Below are 19,428 nucleotides of genomic sequence, written 5' to 3'. Positions count from 1 at the left end.
TGCATTACCTGTAACGTTAGGTCCTCCCTTGGACCCTCATGTGGGCATGACAGGCGGGGAACCAGTTAACTTATGTGCACCTCTGCATGCATTTCGGGGACTGGCCAGTTTATATTCAAAATTAAATGCAGGTGTGGATTGGAAAGAAAGTTCTTGCCTTGCCAGGCTGGCCAGCACAGGAGGGTTGGCTGGGACAGGGTGGCTCCAAAGGAACGGGTCTCCCTGTGGGGAGATGGCAGCAGGAGAGGGCACCAGGAGGCGAGGGAGGGAAACTGAGAACGTAATGGGGAGGAGAAGTGAGGGCAAAGAAGGGAGGTTCACAGGAGGAACGCAGAGATGGTTGTTGTTGGAAAGCCCTGGAGGAGAAGCATGGTTTGCTACATTGCCAGTGGTGTAAGATCCACAGGAGGAGAAAGTGGGAGGGAACTGGGGCCGTGCAGATCACTGCTCAAGCCTCTGTGGGTGATGGCTTTCAAGATGGAGGTAGCCAGGACAGAGGTAGTCCTGGGTTGTGAGACCTCGCACGCCTCCCTGACCGGTGCGTTGCCTTAGGAGCATGCCAGATCCTGCAGCCGATAGCCGTGTGCTGCCCGCACCGGCCCTTTTGCAGCCCGGCTCCTGGCCGTGTCGTTTGCCTCACGGCTTGTGGTGGAGCAGCCCAAGAGGGTCTGTCAGCCAGCGACCCCCAGCCAACACCAGATGAGGGAGTTGTGAAGCTGGAGCTAAAACTGCAGCATCCAGCTGCGACTGACCAGAACTGAGGGGCTGGCTGCTACCTGGCAGGAGGAATGAGGGAAACCTAAGCCCTATGTTGTCTCAGCACATTGAAATTTGCCAGCAAGACCATCCATTTCTGTGTAAAAACCTTTCTTCTGGCTCTGTTTTCTTTTTTCTTTCCTCCCAGCCCTCCGCAGCAGCCCTGCTGAGGGAGCGCCCCAGCCCGGCAGCTGTGGTCCCCCTTTGTGGGGGGGATCAGCTGGAGCCGGGGTGCTGCAAGGACCTTACGGTCTTGATAGCTGGTGCTGTGGTGGAGTCTTCTTGGTTTTGGTAATAATACGATGGTGATAAATGCTGCAGGCTCTCCTGACAACAGCTTCCCACCAAACAGCTGTGCCTGGCGGCTGTTCCTCAGGCAGCCCCCTGGTCTCCCCTGCGTGTGCCTCCAGGCTGGCAGCAGGTGGGATGGTCCCTGCAAGGGCTGGGCACCATCTGCACCCACAGGCCGCGGTGGCTGTACCAGCAGCCTGGGCAGGGTCCATTCATACGAAGTGTTGGGCTGAGAGGAAGGTAGAGGGATGAGGCCAAAAGACTCACATTGGTGTTGCTCAGGGCTTTTTTTGGCATCCTGGAGGGCCCGGTCAGAGTACTGCCTTCTCCAGTGAGCCTGAAGGTTTGAGACAAGGCTCGCTTTGCAGGGATGGACCCTCGGAGCTCCAGCTCCCACATAAGCGTTGCCTCTCGTTTCATTACTGTGGCACTGCACACAAGCTGCTCCTATTCTAGACTCGGAGGCAGACTGCTCAGCTGCCTGTCGGGCTTTTCTCTCTTTTTTTTTTTTTTTTTTTTTTTTTTTAAGAAAAAGACCTATTGAGATTAATTTCTTTGTGACTCAAAAACGCTGGTGTAATTTGTAGGCTGCTTATTGAACAGAGTTGTTCCAGTTCTTGATAGTGGGGCACTTTATTCAAACTCAGTCTTGTTCATTCACTTGCAAATAGTCATTGTTTATCTCATATGAATCATTGAATAAATATGAGTTTGAAATTGAGAGTTTCACTTGAGCTCTAACTGATGTTGACAGTCAAGCTAATGCTTTCAGTGCCTGACATTGTCCATAGATGCACTTTCCACTGTGTGGAAAACGATGGATAAAGGGTGAGAGGTTTTTTGTGGGTTTTTTTAGTGTTTTGGTCTTCCTTCTGAGAAGAGGAAACCATCAATTTTCACCCCCTTGTCCTTGGAGCTAGCTAAGGGGATACGCATTGAAAGCAAAAGGAGTATTGCTATTACACCTGGTTACCGGGTGCTGCTTACGGTAACACTGAGTTGGGGGTGCCTTTGGTGGGGTGTCCTAAGCCAGACGGAGGATTGAACCCATGGGGATGGTGGGCCCAGACCTTCTTCCATTCCTCTGCTACACGTCGGGATTTGCTCTCTGCCTCGTCTCGCAGTGCCCTGCAGGTCAGGGGCCTCTTCCCTGGCTTGCTGCGCCGTCAAAGCTGGCTTCCAGTTGAGACCCTGCTGTTGACCAGCCGCCTGGCAGGGAGCCAAAGGCCCATCTTGCGGTACGTCTCCTGTGTCCTGTCCTCGGACTACTTCACTTGGTCCGGTCTTCTGGGAAAGCCTGGGCAGCTGCAATCTCTCCACTTCTCAGCTCACGGAGAGAAAGGGGCACTTTTCCATGCTGAAGCACATGCTGGTGACATGCAAGGAATGTTTCACCTTGTTTGCAGTGCCCCGGTTGTGGTATTTGTAGGTGGGTGGACTTTTTAAAAATTGAGTTTTGCGATGTCTTCAGGTGCTGTATAACTATAGGTTATGCAAGGTCACTTGCAAAGAAAGTTAAATTAAAGATGCACTTTTTTTTTTTTCTTGTAAGAATAAGCATGGACTGCCTAGAGGCTTACTATAGTATAATCTAGGTAAAATTGATGTGTTTAATTTGAATTAAATTTCTTTATTGTCTGTGTAGGCAAGCCCAATTGAAGGGTCATAAGCACTGAGCCTGTAATTGGAAGCTTGTTCGTACTTGATGATAGAGCTTGTCTGCGAACGTAAACAGGTCGGTGTGTGGAACAAACTGCCTTGAAATACCTCTTGTGGAACAGGCGTTAGGTGGGAAGTCTTGATCAGACAAGCTTATTGACAGCGGTCAACACACTGGGAAACAACAAAGAGGTGCAATTTAGTGGGTTTGCTGAGCTCTGCTGCAGCAATGACCAGGATTACCATCCTGGCAGCGTGCTTCCCCACACTGTGGAGCTCAGGAGGAAAGAGGGATATTCTGCATGGGTGTGGCAACCTGAGTGTTGTAGTAGGAAAGCTCTTCAGGGGAGGTGCTGCAAACCATTGCTAATGCTGTTGCCACTGGAGGTTGGGGCAAGTGTGGGGGAAGGCACCAGGACAGGCTCCCAGCAGTTGAACCTGGGAGCAGCTCCTGACTCAGGTGTCCCAGGCCCCGGCAAGTCTGAGAGGTGTTATGAAAGGGGGACTGAGGGGAAGGGTTTGGAAGAGGTTTGATTGGTAGGAGGAACGAAGACTGAAAATGGCTGGAACCGAAGCGAGCAGGGGACAAAATAGAGGATTATGAACAATTTCTGGGTTGTGTGTCACTCAACTGATTTGGTAAGTACAGTAACGTGCAAAGTGGACATTTACACATTTTGCATTAGAGGTAAAGATTAACATCTAACTGGGAAGGGAGGCTGGGGAGTGGGGTGATTCCCAGGGTAAATAGGGAGGAATTTTACAAAACAGATGGGAAATACGCTGGTGCTCAGTTGATGTGTGTATGGGATATTTGCTTGAAGAAAAGGTCAGCGTTAGTCACAGTAGTAACAACATCAGTTTAGTTGGTAATATTTTTTCCTTGACATCAATAAATGCCTTATATAGAATTATTTCATTTTCCTCCATAGTTTAATAGATAAGAAACTTCATTGTAGTTTTTTTGTGTTGCTTTGAAAAAGAATAAATAATATTGCATCAAAGCAAGCCTTGGGCCCTGGTGCATCTTGCTGCCTGAAAGATTGTTTTGGGAGGATGGAATGGATGTCTAAGGTCAGCTGTTACAGAGAAATAGTAAATTATTGGACAAAAACATTACTTGAGTCACACTCTTGTCATGATTAGCCGTAGAATTTAAAATGTCGGTAGTTAATCTGCTTTACATTTGGTTTGAAATTGCTTTTGATTTATAAGAGACTCTCCTTGTCCTATATTTTAAGTGTCTACTTAGACAGTAGATCTTTCCAGGAAAACAGAGTAAACTACCAGATTTTTATTTTTGTTTTTAATCTCTGGGTCCTTGGGCTTGTCGTGATTTATTTTTCTCCCTGGAACGCTGCATTCCACAGCTTGTAATGTGAGCCCAAGGCCTCTTTTTTCTGCTTGGACTCATGTATAAAGACATTTTGTAAGATTTATTGCGTTCTTTTAACTTCTAAACACGAGGGAAACACAAATGATGATCCTCAGTTCAGACCAACAGCAAAGAATGAAAAAAAAAATTATATTTTTAAGCGGATGTTTCTCTGTACAGTCCTGTGTATTTTGCTGGGCTATGCTCATCTCTCTGCTGCGGGGTCAGTGATCGTAAGCAAAAAGATGCCTTAGAAAACTGAGGGCGCTGATGTCTTGAACGTATGAGCCAAGTCTTCTGGAGCTGCTGTCGTGTGGATTTTCATGGGCATCACCATAGTGGTTGGGTTTAACTCTGTGGAAAAACTCACATAGAGCAGCCCCTGGGGCAACGACAGGAAGGCTGATTACTTCAGGTTTTGGGTCATGGTTAGCTTTGCTTCCTGGTGTCTGTGGGCTGGCCAGGTGCTGTAGTAGTTGGTTTGCTAATATCGTAGGCATTATTGAAAAAAATTTGATTGGTTGTATCTTCTACTGTTTGTAAACCTGTCTCCCAGATGACATCTGTACAATACCTCTTTGCTTTCTCCTTCCCTATCTCACTGAATTTCAAGTTTAAACTACTATATTTTACAGTATCCCTCTGGTTATATGGATTTGAGCAACTTAATTTAAACCGAGCGCGTGACAAGGCTTTGATATTTCTGTTTTCCATGTACAAATATCAGTGTTACCTTCTGTAATACCCTGCAGTTTGTAGAGTACACCTAGGGCTCATTAGAAGTTTTCTTATGTAGAAATGGGCAGCGGAGGGAGGTTGGTTTCTCCTTTTCTGTTACCCCTACCGAAAAAAAACCCCTTTTGATTTACTGCAACACCACCAGCGACAGGGATGTGCTAAGCTGCGTAACCGTTCCTGTGCACCGGAGTACGCAGTACTTGGCGTCAGTCGGACGCCACCAGGTCTGGTGTGTGTTGTCGATGGTGAAGCTGATGGTACATGACCGGCTGAAGCGGTTGCTGCCCGCGTGGTGGGCGATGGCTGTGAGGGATGTTCCGCCTCAAGGCCGCGGGCAGGCGTCTTGTCCCCGTCTAGAGTGAGCGGCGGTGGGGAGCCAGTGCCTGTCACCACCCTTTGCTCTAATCCAAATCTCAATCTTTCGGTTAAAGGAAGAGACCTGAGCCTGCACTGATTGGGAGTTGTGCTTGGGAGGGGTGAGGGTTCAGGTCGCTGCATAGAAAGGGCTGTTTTAAAATGTTCACAACGTGTAAACTTTTCAGTAGATGATCTTGCACATTTTCAGAGAGCAGATTCAGTAACAATCTAGCTTAGTTAAGGCTTCCAAGATGCAGGCAAAGCTATTTCTGCCCTTAAATAAAAATTGCACAGAAATCTTGCTAAAACGATGAAGATTCAGTCATCGGTCAAATACCGAATTGTTGATTAGGAAACTTTTAAAGGATCTTCTGCCTTCCTCCCATCCGATATTGATCATCAGCATCAGACCAAAATCCCAGCTGCTTGTGAAAAACACCCCGAGAAATTTGGTTGTGTTGGCTTGGCACAGACGGGAAAGCCTAACTGTGACTTGTAGCTTTTACAAGAAATGGGAATTGTGCGGGGCTTTTTGGTGTACTTTACCTAAGCACTTAATTCAGCATTTTCCTAAACTCACTTGGCTCAGCTGTTGTGAAATCCCTTGATACCATTTAATGACCTTGTTCAAGCAGGGATTTTTGTCACTTGGCATCATGTCACAAAATGATACAGTAACAGAGAAAGCATGTGTGCTCCTGTTGTTGAGGGCCCAGTCTGATGTTCTTTCCTGGTGTTAATAAATGGTATTACAAATTTAATCTTTTGTTAAAATATAATTACCATTAGATCTTGAGCTTAGGGGTAATTTGTCAGTGCAGAAAATTAATTAGACATTGTTTTGTGATATTCCCCTTAAATGGAATTCTTTAAAGATTTTGTGTTTTTTGTCATGCCAGATTAATTGCACAGGATAAAAATGTCATTTTCAACATAAAGAAGTAGGGAATATTAAGGCCTTCATGCTGGTGGTTTTCATGCTCTTTTAAAAGCATCAGTGAAATTAATTTAATTGCAGTCATATGCCTCAAACTCCTGATTTGTTGCTGGGTTGTTTTCTTTACTTGCTCACTAGTAGATTTAAAAGAGTGTATTCATGTAAAATACTAGTTATTCCAAACTGCATGGAGTACAAGAAATGCTTTTATGGACCGAATATAAAGATACAGACTCATCTAGCAAATGCTTGCACATTGTGGAGTACAGTATTGCACTGCTCACGCAGCAGTATTTATGAATAGGTATGGCCTTTATGAATAAGGAAAATGATATATATATTTGCTAACTTCTTTTTCCTTGGTCCCATGCCCAAGGCTAATGTTCTCGTTGTGAGACGATGAATTCATTTTCTCTACCTCTCTACCTTTCTCATCTGGGTACTACTTTTGGGAAGTGTGAGTGTAGTTCTCACTCTCACTGTCTAGGGCTTAATGTTGTGTCCTAAAGCAGATCTGACAAGTGCTGCAGGCATCACGATGATTGAGCAGGCAGACCTTGGCACTGCTCTGGGTATGTCCCTGTCACAGCAAAGCTGAGGAATTTTACCCATTTCTGGAGAGAATAGAGTTGGGCTAATAATCCCGTTGATTTCTGAACTGGCATGAATCAGGACATGGGGTCATTTCATCAAAGCTGTCACAACCAGACCAATACGGTTTGTTTTCACTCTTTCTGCATGTCACCCTATTTTTAATGTTCATTCAAATATTCCTGTCCTCACTTACCTGTCTCTTCAATCTTTCTTTTTTTACTAGAGAAAGAAATCTGACTCAGGAGCATGTGATTACTTTTTTCTAGTCGTATTTGCTCTTCTTCTTCAAGACACACTAAACAGTGCTCCTCCAGCCCTCGCGTATGGGTTCCCCTTTTAGCAAGCTGTTAATATTTGGGTGTCCGATAGTTCCCTCCTGCATTGTTTTTGAACTTCAGAGTGCCTCTTAGAGCTTTTTTTCATGTTACCCGGGGAACTTGGTAGCATTGGTCCCCTGGCTTTTCAGGTTGCTTCCTCATTTGAGTCCATTTTTGGCTTGTTCACCACAGCACTAGTAAGCTGTAGTAGGGACAGTCGAGCGGTTTTGAAGTGTTGTTTTCCTTTCCCAGTGAAATGCTCTTTACTGTTGTTTAGCTAGGTTGCTGTTTTGTCTTGTATTTCTTGAGCTTGTTCTTTTTATTGTTGTTCTTTGCATTATTCCTTCCTATCTCAACCTCTAATTTTCACTTCCATAATAACTTCGAGAGTTCTTATTTTGCGTGCTGTCTCTTTAGGGTTTAATTTATAGTTTTCCATGTATTCAGCATGTTTGTTATCTTGGACCATTTCTATCTTGAGAGGAAAGAAGTTTTTGCTGAATTCTCATTTAGGCTTGTCTTAAATCTTATTCCAAGTTTCCTGCATGTTTTACTTGACCTTCCAGAAATGCTGGCAAGATCCTTGAGGATGGACGCTCCTGCACTCTGCCAACGGGCTCCTCTTGAAGTTCAGGAGCCAACTTGTTCATCTTCCTCTTCTGCATGATGACCCTGCAGAATGGCTCTTGGTTCTCATTTCCTGAGGATTTCATCTGCTGTAATATTTCATAATGTGACCTTCTAATTAGTAACGATAAAGTTCAAGGTAGCTTTTTCACATCCTTATCCTAATAAAGGCGTTAGTGAAGATGAAATAAAACGAAGCAGGCCTTTCAGGGCTTGAGCAGCAGGACTGCTAAAAGCCTGTTTTAAGGAAATTAGGTCTGCGCATGTGATCCTTCTGCCCTGTCTGATGACTTTGATCTTCTTAGGAGATTTTGACCAAGTTTTACAGTGGGTTTACGTAATCTGAAGGCTGCATAGCTCTGGTAAAAATTAAAAGTAAAGGATGGTTTTCCTTTAACTCCATAACTCCCTAGCGTTGGGGAAGAGACCCTCCTTCTTTCTGGTCTGGGTGGCAGCCCTTATGACCAGTCGGTGTGTTTTCTAGCTGGGCGACACACGGGCATATCTCTGAGTCAGCTCACAGAGCCGTTCCCTCACCCAAACAAGGAGGCAATGCGTGGAAGAGCTGGAAGTGTGAGAACAACCAGCCTGAAGAAGAGAAAATAGTGGGTTTGAGTGGGAAGGATAAATCTGCAAAGCCCATCTTTGATAGTCCTGCCACCCACAAGTCAATCGTCACGTTGTTTTTCTCAGTGCATTTTTATTAATTCCTTATGTTAATGAACGTGCTTAGTGATGTATGGAGTGCTCTGCCTATCCTGCTAACCTGTGCATCACATGTCAAAGAACAGAAATCACAAATACAAAAACTCTCCTCCTAGAAGTGATGTTTTGTTTCCTTTCTGTGTTCACGTGAGCCGCACTCACAGGATATGTGTCATCCCCTTTTGGTTTCCTAATTCTCACATTGTGTCTATTTTTCTGTTTTAATTCCATGCGGATACATGTCCTCTGTTAAGTAACTTGCTTTCTAGGATTTGCTTTCCTTAAATCCCTATTATTTGCAAGTCTTCCAGCTTACAATATTTTGTTCTGCAGTATGACCTTTGTTTTTTTTTTTGTCATGGTTCTTGTGACTAGGAACTGCAGTTCATTACTCTTGAGATGTAATTACCTCTAGCGCTGGCTTGCAATTTGTGTGGTTAGTCTTGGAACTGCTAATGCTGTTTTCAGCCCAAAAGTTTTGCTATCAGTTGATGCCATTCACATTCGTTCTGCCTGTTAGATATCTGGACCTGGATCATGTACAAGTGGCTGCTTTCTCCCTCCTGGCCAGCATCTCTCTGCCCTGTACAAATGTTTGTCCTGTCATCTCGATGGTTGTTTACCACAAAATATGGCTCAGATCTCTCAATGTCTGTCTTTTTCCCTATAGTTAGGTAGGGATTGTCCTTTGGATGCTCTGAATCTGTAGGAACTTTCTGATGTTTGCTCGTGTGTCCTGTTGACGTCTGTGCTGCCTTCCAGCACCTGTGAGAAATCTGTTTTCCAGATCTCCTTTCTCCCCCAGCCTTCCCCCAGTTCGCTTTGTGCTGGTGCCAGTGACAGCTGTAACGGTGCTACGGCCTGTGCTAGCATTCAGTACACCCAGGCTGTGATTTTAATGAACAAATTTCATCAGGCGATTCTCCTCTGTCAGCTGGCGGGATATCTGAGTACAGAGCTTCGATGTTAAGCGTGGTCTGCATTCAGCCTCTTGCTTCTTCAGCTTCTTTTTCTTACTTGTCTCAGCAAGACAGACAAAATCACTGTTTTCCTGAATGGCCTCCTATGATGACACAGCTGTCCTTGTTCAGTCTTTCGTTACCAGGACCATACATATGTTTTTGTGCTGAAATCCCCTGAGGCATTTTCTCTTTGCCACGCAGACATGGCCCCTTGCGCTGCCCCGTGCTTCGGGCAGTGTTGCGTGATCCCCAGCCTGCAGCGGCAATCTTGCAGTGCTCGCCAGCGCTTGGGCTGCCGGTTATTGCACTTCTTCCATCAGTTTTATAGATACTATTTCAAAGGATTTTGGAAGGGTTTTTTTAGAATATTCCACATCATTAAAATATTTGCATTAACCCTATGCCTGACTTTCGTACACTGAAATGGTGCCGTTAGCAGGGACTAATATTGCCTGAGTAGCATTGGCTATGAGATGCAGGCGTATGTCTGTAAGGATGACCTGCCAAGATGTAAATTAAAAGGAAATGGGAAGCTGAATTCCAAAGCTATTGTTTTATAGTCTTTTGTGATGTCATTAGTATTCCATTAGTATCCTAGTTTAACTAGATTGGGGATGTGTATGTCTTCTGAGCATATTTGTGATAGTTTTACAGAAGATATGTAGAAGTGTTTCCTGACCAAGTATTTAATTTATGGCTTTTTTTTGGAGCTTTTACTGTCTGTTTGAAACAGGCTTCAGAAACTTGTTTCAAAAGTCCATTAATTAGAAATTGATTCACCTGTTCATTTTCAGATATCTGCAGCACACTGAATTGAGTGTGCTACTTAGATTACGAGTAATGACCTGACCTGATAGCGGTCCTGACTGGAGAATTGAATGGAAACATTTAAGTGGATTTCAGGTCAAACATTTAAACACTTGTAGCCTTTTAGAGCAATAATTTTCATTTGCTGTTTTGCACTGTAAAACGTTTCCTCCCAGCGTAATTTGAGTATAAGTGGAGTTTACTGTAAGGAGTAGTTTTTTGTTTGTTTGGGTTTGGATTTTTTGGGAACAATTATTGCTTGGTTTATTTTTTCTCCTGATGAAGTCCAACAGTAGTCCAGTGTAAAATGAGATTACCTTTACCCTTAAAAAGGAAAAAACCTCATAGTCCTCAGTGCATTGTCAGGATATGCTAGTTTCATATGACCCCGCTGTACGTATTTGGGGCTTCAATTGTTGTCAGGGAAGCTTTCGAAAGAAGGTATGGCTGGCAGACTTACATTTTACAAGTCTGTGCACTGATAAACTGGATAGGGAATATGAATGGGTATGAAAGCTCCGTTCTCCGATAGGAGTTTTTGAATGTGTGCTCTGATTATTATATTTTCTTTGTTTCCCCTCTTTCAGGTATTCACTTATAAACAGAGCACGATCACACACCAAAAAGTAACGCCTATGCATCAAACAAGCTCAGAGAGCGTGGAAGACATGGCAGCACTCGTAGATCTCCATGAAGGCTCCATTATGCACAACTTATTCCAGCGATATCAACAAGATAAAATCTATGTAAGTTTCTTCCAAGATTAAGAAAAATATCCAGAGGGTATGTTTTTGAATGCATAAGTGCTGTGTGTGTTTTGCTGTTCTGTGGTATGTCCCCTTCTAATGTTCTCCAGTTCTTTGTGTATCCACGTAGAGCCGAAGCGTGCCTCATCTAGCGACTTCTTGCCAACAACAGTGGAAGGAGAAGGTAGCTCAGGGCTGGCCAGGCAATCCCTTGGAAACCTTGAAAAATTGTCATGCTCTATATGCTTTTTACACTTCCAGTGACGGGGTTGTGTAAAGGGCTTTCATTTTTACCTTCTCCTTTAGACTCTCTGCCCCAACAGTATGTGCTGTGTACGTCACCAGAGGGGGTGCGGTGGGATTTAGTCTCTCTCTGCCATTTGAGATCCTGTCAGGCCAAGATCCAATTCTGATCAGCTTCCCCTTTTCTATTGTAGTAGAAAGGGGATGGTATTACGATCGTCAAGCTGAGAACCTGTGCTCTTAAGTACGGATAATCGGAATTTGGGGTGTATGAGAACAGGCAGCTGTTCGTCAGTTTCAAAAACTAGGAATTAGTCCACGCAACATTCTTTTTCTCAGCTCTGTAATGGAAGTTTTTGTGATTAGATTTACCTGCTTTTTAAATATTTCCATTAATCTTGAACTGACTAGATATGAATCTTTCCCGAATCTGGAACTACACTAAATGTAAGAAAGATACAAGGAATATTAGTGGCTGTTACAGATTGTGAAACCTCACTTTTCAGTGGTTTGATGGTTGGTGGTTTTGGGTTTTAGTTTTTTTTTTTTTTTTAATTAATAATTGCAGAACATTATTTTTGTTTGCATCACCTGTCTAGGCCCTTGATTTGGCCACATACATGCTTTATTCCAAGCCTCATCTATTAAGTTTGCCTTCTTTATTTTTAAACATGAACATATCTTAATGTAAAAATAAACTTTCCCTGTATTTAGAAATTTCTTCATGATAAAAAGCAAAAAAGGGCACAAGGAAATGATGTTCCTTTGTACATTACCTTTAAAGTAGCTAGTATGAGGAATCCTAAATGTTGAGGTAGTTCTTTTTACAAAAGTCTTTATGTATGTTTTTTCCTCAAAACAAATGAACCATTTTGCCATTCAGAAAAATCAGTAAACAAAAAATGAATAGCATATATAAACAATCCTGCACGTGCAGGGAAAAATAGCTACTTGGTAAGAGTTTTGTTTTCCACCAGTGTTATCAGATTAGAATATAATACTCGGCATGAGTCAAAACAAAAAAAAAATTTCTGAGCCATTATGTGTACTCAGATGGAGGACGCTTCCCCGTTTTAAAAAGCGTGTGTGTAAAAGGGCGTGATTTGTTGTAGAGGCAAAGAATAGCCTTGTTCTGAAGAGACATGTCCTAGCTTATTCCTTAGCTTGTCAAGGCAAGTTTAGGGTATTCTGATACTTGGTGCTCAGTGTGGTGTACGTTTCTAGACAAACAGGTTTGTGTGCTGTTAATGATGACACATCTTCAGTTGCCGCTGAATACTCATTGCCCCTTCAGTTTTGCTAATTTGACTGCTTACTCTTTTGAGTCCACCTCACCTGAAAAATTATTGAAAAGGTGGTTGGGAAAAAAGGTGTGTTTTGAAATGCATATGAAAGCCTCTCTGTTGTCCTATACATGTAACCAGGACCTGATGCAAGAAGCATCTTTTCTCCCTCCTTATTGGTACCCCACTCCTGCTTTGCCAATGGTAGTGTTTTAGCAGGACAGGGCTCCAGGAACAGAAACCCCAGGAAAAGCCAATTTAAGTAGCTTGAATAATTTTATGAAACATCATAGATATATGAGCATGTGTTGTAGGAGGAAGTATTGTCATTGCAAAATGAACATGTCTTTTCAAGCCAAAATCTCTTAATTGTATTGAACAGTTCAAAGATATTTGATTGATGTTAAAAAAAAAAAAAAAAAAAAAAAAGGACTGGAAAGTGCATTAAATTTACCTTTGTCGAAGGCATATTTGCAGCTGAAAAAATTAGGCTCCTGGTCATTCTGCTTTGGACCAAACTAGTTCTTGTATAGGACAGTAGAAGCTATTGGAGTTCATGCCAGGAGCAGTCAAAACTTTCCAGACTGTACATTTGCCTTCTCCCTTCCCTCCACAAAGTCCTCTCCCTTGGTCAGGAATTGCTTCATCAGTGTAGAGCACATAACTGTCTCTTGTATCCACCTCGGCACCTTGGCTGTATCTGTCCCTTGCGTGTTAGGGATAAATTGGGAAGGCATGTGCACCCCTCCACGCTGAGCTTAGGGGCTGGTCATCCCATTGAAAGACTTCTTGCCATCCCCGAATATAAACCACCATTTAATTGCCATGTCCTGGCTTTTAGCTCACAAGTGTTTTTGTCTCTCTCTACTTCAGCTCTGTGTACCTCCTTGTCCACAACCTGAGTGGGGGGAAAAGGTATGCAAAGTAGTATGCTGGCATTTTTTGAGTTATATGTTTGTAGTATTACAAGCATATTAGTGTGGTTCTTGAGTCTGGCAGCTTTTTGTTAGTTTTGTCGGTGGCAATGAGACCGGGAAGCACCTTTGTACCCTTAATGACGAATGCACTTAATTAGGATGTAAGTTTTGGGGCTTGCTTCTTCACACACACACACACACACACACACAAATTATATGAAGTGCAATATACTAAATTGTACTTTAAAGTATATATAATTCAAAAGATACAGAAGAAACAATTAAAAAGAAATTTAAACAGTTGCTTTTTCAGGAAGACAATTATTTATGCAAATCTTCCACTGTTAATGTGTATGTTTGTATTTGAAGAGCTGTTTCTCCAGCAATGAGCACTTAAGTAAATATCTTCAGAAGTTGGAGCTCAGTTTAATCTTCCCTAACTTAATAACCCTTTTGTCTCACATAATCATACCCGTGTTCCTAAACTCTTCACGACTTCCTGATTGATACTGTAAAGATATTTGCTCTGGATGCCAAGTTTTGTCACACATGTCAATGACTTTCTTTGCTGCTGCCAACAACTGCAGCTATAAAGGGTCAGCAGAGAATTTTCTGTGTTTCTTGCTGTTTTGTGGGGAGGGAGGAATATTGATTTAGCATACAGACTATGTTCATAGCGTGAATGATGCCTGGCTCTGTACTTAATGAGTTGAGGCTCTTAGCTGAATCTGTGCTGTTAGCGAGAAGGTGAATGACAAAAGTTGTTTGTGTCTATGTGCAACCATCTTTTTGTATCAGTGTCAAGCCTGTTGACATCTGCTTGTGATACTTTTTGTCTGAATTTCCATAAAAGAAAGGAGTGCACCCTTTCCCTTTTTGGCCTGTGAGACGCATGGGATGTACATGCCATTTCTTGATTACTTAAAGCAGGCTCCTGGCTGGTATTTTTTCAGGTTTCTTGATTAATACTCCTTCTGTCTAAAAGTTTGCTTCTGGGCTATCACCTCTTTTGTTGTCGAGGAAAGGAGCAGAGTTAGAACAGCAGTGATCATATGTTGCAGGGATTTTCATTGCTACTTTCTCCCCCATTTTAGTCCATCAGGAACAACTTGATATGGGAGGTCCAGCTTCTGAACATCGGCATACGAGGTTTAATGTCTGTCTGTGAATGCTCAGATTAACTTGCGTGCTAGGCTGGTATGTGGCAAAATATGGAAAGATAAACACCAGTGCTAAAAGCAGAAGGTGCCCACATTTGAAAACTGAGCCTTTTGTGAAGGCAAATGAGGGATTTCATCGCCTTTGAAGCAAGGCCAGCACGGGGCACACGGTGTGGAGAAGGGAAGTGCTGCGGCGGCCGTTCTTGTCGCTGTTCAAAGGCGAGTTGTTCCCAAAGCTGTTGATTCTGGTTTACTTTTAGTTAAGTACACATTGTGGAGGAGACTGGCTCAGCCTTGGAGAGGACGCCGTAAACCACACCGCATGCATTGTGCTGCAAGATGCGCAAATTATGGTGTTCAAGCTGGCTCCGGGGTGAGCTGCGGTTGTCTTGTCCCTGTGGCCAGCCGTTAGTTACTGATGCAGGCGAATGAATTTCAGAAGAGCAGACCAGAGGATTAGAGAGCAGCTTTTGCCAAGGTGAGAGGCGGGTTAGAAACACCTGCAGTGTACATTCTGCAGGTCAGTATGGAGGTCAGCATCAGATCCACCCGTGTTTGCCCGAGTTCAAGCAGTAAACAAGTTTCAAAGCACATCCAATTAGTTTTTTCCTTTTGAATTAAGCTCTGAAGTGCCAGGCAGGCACGTTCCCCTTTGAAGTGGTGATGATTTGACGCGTGCCTGTCTTGTTTAGGTGGAGAACGTGTACCCGTGCCCAGAGAGGCATGCCGTGTGGGATGGGGTGGGGTGTGGTGTGGCGGTCCCTCAGCTGCCCTCCCCTGATGGGGAGAGTGGCCTCCAGGTGGTCCAGCAGTTGGGTGTGGTGGCCAGGAAGGGTGAGAGAGAATATAACCTATTTTTGCTCTCTTTCAAATTAGGACGACTGCAGCTTGCCCGCTGGTAATTATAACCATCTGTTAGGTTTGTGTGCATATGTATAAAAACTTCTGTACCAGCCACGTAGACATGTAGTGCTGTACCAGCCACATCCACATCAGAGGGAGAATGAAGGTAATTACGAGCTCAGTTTTTGTGGCTGGCTTCCTTTCTCTCTTCGGCTGAAGCAACAAACATGGAATAACTTGGATGAGAAAGCAACATTTCTCCAATTTTTAAAAAAGGTGTTAAACTAGAAAAGTTGTCTCTTCTCTGACAAGGTTGCTTGCAGAGCTGCTAGCCACTTCATTACACTGAATGCTCAGTTATCTGTTCTTAAAAGGTATATTCAGTTATTTATGCATCGATTTTTAAATCTATTTGTGTTTATTTACTTTAGCAGCATGTTCAGTTGTAGTTTGTTAAACTTGCAGTAATTAGATAATTTACCTCCCTCAAAGTCATGAAAGTTCCCTGAGGCAACTAGTTGATGTTTGTGCAGTATTAATCAATAATCACCATCGGGGTTTTTTAAAATTCTGTTTGCAGATACAGTCACTTTAGTATCTAGGTCAGTTGCTCTCTCTGACTTGTTTGTCTAGGTTTTTGCATATTCGTTTTTTTTTCTGAGTACAGCAAAACTCATTTCAGATCCGGTGCAGTTGCTCTGTGCCATGTTACGATGGTCAGCAGGAAGTGGATGTTGCTGCATGTTATAGTCAGAAAATAGCAGGGCACACTAAAGTCATGGTTAATTAAATACAGATAGACAGACATAACTCATACACTTTGAAAACACTCCTGTTCAGATGTCCTCTACCACGGACACAAGTTGTAGGTGGAAGTAGGGAGACAAAGGAAGATCAGTAGAAGACAATAACCCCAAAGTGTTTACTTATAAAGACAAAAACTGATTTCTTAAACAGAAAAACTTGGATGCGCTCCCTGCAGAAACTAAACCTAAAAAGGATGTGTATCAAGGACCCATACACCATCCTGGACAGCTCAACAGCCTTTGTCTTTGGCCTGTCATGCTCTGTGGTATAAATAAGCGTGGGTCATTGACTTTAAAAAAAACAAACAATGGTACACACAAATTGTGTTGTTAATTAGTACCATAAAATATATATAAATATTGTACATGTACATTTAGACCAAGTCCTTGGTCATTACACTAGCTCCTAGAACTACATTTATCCTGTTCTTGTCTGCAACCCAGCTGTGGTTGCACATCTCCTCTCCACAGGCACCCAATGCTCTAGAGCAATCCCAAGTAACCGGTTTGCAGGATCTGCTCTATGGTCACTAAGGAAACTGCTGTTTATTTAATTGCTCTGCTTTTACAGTAAAGAAATTTCTAAAGCGTGCTGATGAATCAGTGTTTTTCATGCCTTTCTAAGCTACTGGGGAGATGGGGAAAATTCTCTCCACCAGCTCCTTCAGTGGAGGTGCAGAGAGCAGAAAGCACCGCTGCTAAGAATGCATGACAAGTGTCTGTACGTAGCTACTTACCTCCATAATTAGCATGTTATGCTTGCACACATCAGATAATGTTTTCAAAATGCAGTTCAAAGTGAGTTCCTGTCTCCAAGCATTAATTACAACTTCCATTTCACATCTGTTACTAGAGAGCAGCAGACAAAGGTCTATATAAACATAGCAGGCTTTTAATTGGAAATCTAGTGGAATTTATTTCGGGTGATTGCTATTTCTAAAGGATGGTCAGTTATATAGATCAACAATTGTCTGCCAAGGGCCAATTATCATTATTTTTTATTTGTTTTTCTTTTTTTAATACGTGTTAGAGAAAGAACAAAGCTGTAATGATATGAGAAGTAAACAAATGCCATCAGTTGGTTAACCAGCTTTGCTTCTGAATTCTTCTGTACTGCAGAACTTGTGGGACTGCTGCTAATAACAACAACAACAATAAAGAATGTTTGCCTGAACTTTGTCCTCACAACTGAAAATACTAGGGATTTTAAAGGTGCATATTTTCAGATCTTAGGAAATATTTTGGCTTGAGGTGTTGCAATCAGCATGATAGCATTAAAAAGGGAGCTGCTCAGAAAGGTCTGTGTAACCGAGTATTCTATCATGTATGCAACAGCTACACAAACACTTTGCAATGTATGCAATGGCTACACAAACATAAATTTATATGATGGTTTGCAGCACATTAGGTGCTTGTTGGTAACATGCTGTGTGTATATGCTGCAATGGGGATCTTACCGTCTATTACCAGTGGGTTGTTTCAGTGAGACAGATGGGGAGGCGGAGGAGGTCAAAGTTTTATTAAAACACCAAAAAACTTGCTCTTTCTGTCTGCTCTGTACCAGCATTTTTCTTCTCATTTGGTTGGTTGGTAGGAGAATAAATAATACATGCAGGGTCAACAGGATCAACTCCTGTTGACTTCCACGAGTTTTGAATGATACCTAAGCCCTACTTAATGATAACTTCGTACCGAAAACTGCAAAGTAGAGATCTATCATCTTGTGCAGGTTTTGTCATTGGTGATGGTATATATTGCTAATGTCTTCTCAGATTTGAGGGCTTGTTTTCACGATGTTTTCTCCACGCCTTTATTGAATGTGACTGCTAACTATGAGCTGAGAATCAAAAGGAGACCAGAATCAAAAGGAGACCAAAATCAAAAGGAAATTTTTTCAGTCATTTGCGTAAGTGCCGGCAGCAGCTTAGTGCCGTTCAGTCAGAGCTTTTGCAAATGGTGCTGAACGCTTCTGTGTGCGCCTTTGCCTTGCTTGCAGGTAAGCTTTGGCTTCTTTCTGTAAGGTCTGTTGCTCCCAGTCCTGTAAAAGCGTTGAGAGGAGGACAGGAATTTGGACTCCGAAACTTAAGCCGCTTGTCTGTTGCCAGCACGTGTTTTCTTTATGTGAGTTAGGCTTTGACTGTAAAGCGAGCTGCACAAAATTTACTGCTTGTGCTACACTGTCCAACTGCCTTATTCACATATTCCAGCAGTTTAATACTAGGAAGGCCACAGACAACCCACTTAAGTTGAGAATGAATTAAATTACTTTTATAGCTATTGTCTACCTGTGTAAATGGACTATTGATTCATAGACAGGCTGTTACTTTTATTTGAAAAGATGTAGTTAGTTTCTCACAAGCAGTTTCAGCTATTTCCTTTTGATGTCTGTCAGTCTTTCCTTTTAAAAGCACATGGAGTCCAAAAGTTCCATTTAGCAGATTTTTGACTGCTAATACCGTTTGCCATCTTAGTGCTGATTTCTAGACCCACGGCTATTTGGCAGCAGTTCAGTGCCATCCAACAAACTACTTGGCATAGACTTAGATTTCAGTTATTCTGGCTTTTGATTTCTGTTTTCATGCTCTGTTAAACTGTAATTCCTGCTCTTCCTGCCCCCCTCCTAAAAAAACCTTTTTATAGAAGAGGTCTTAAAACATTAAAGGTAAAGGATGATGGAAGTTACAAAAATCTGGATATCAGTATGTAAAATACTCACAGGCAGAATGAAACAGATCTCCAGAGCTTTATATTAAAAGTATTTCTCCAGTGTTCTAGAGAGACTGCTTTTTGGTAAACCATCTACCAGCATTTTGTGTTCATCTGCATATGTTTTTTCTGAAAAGCCCCTTCATCTTCCCAAGATGAATCTATAGGAAGGAAGAAGACCATTTTTGTCTTTTCCTTGCTGGAGGGTGAATTAGATGACCTTCAGACAGCTTTGAAAGACTCATTTGAACATTGTGCAATAATAAAGCAGGAAGAACTACTAGTCTGTGGCCACAGGCCTTGAAATGAAGTGATGAGCCATGGGGTCTCCGCTCTTTGTGGGGCCTTTTCTGATTTGAGCTAGAGATCGCCTGGTTAGAGTTAAGCTGTGCACTTGTGCGCACAGATTGCTACAGTCTGATGTGCAAACCTACATTCACATGCTGTATTGCAGCCCATGAAAATGACAAAAATCAATGTCTCATTCTGATCGATCGCATTTTTTTGTTCAGGAGGTCACCCCCTCTCTCCACTTGGCAATGGTGAAGAGAATACTCTTCCATAACTGTTTATATAAACAGTCTATGCACAAAAGATCA

The 19,428-nt window shown here is 42.7% G+C and overlaps 1 protein-coding gene across 1 annotated transcript in view; it reads left to right on the top strand.

Moving 5' to 3' along the window:
• The window catches only part of MYO10 (myosin X), a 172,963-nt gene that overhangs the window by 65,496 nt on the left and 88,039 nt on the right, over positions 1 to 19,428 (top strand). Inside the window, exon 3 of the mRNA XM_082323081.1 lies at positions 10,713 to 10,871. Coding sequence (XP_082179207.1) covers positions 10,713 to 10,871 — 159 coding nt within the window. The remainder of the gene's footprint in view (positions 1 to 10,712; positions 10,872 to 19,428) is intronic.

Source organism: Platalea leucorodia, assembly GCF_965183815.1.
Source record: "Platalea leucorodia genome assembly, chromosome: 1".
Classification (NCBI taxonomy): Eukaryota; Metazoa; Chordata; class Aves; order Pelecaniformes; family Threskiornithidae; genus Platalea; species Platalea leucorodia.
Note: the sequence above shows the minus strand (reverse complement) of the source record. Positions and strands in the feature narration are given on the sequence as shown.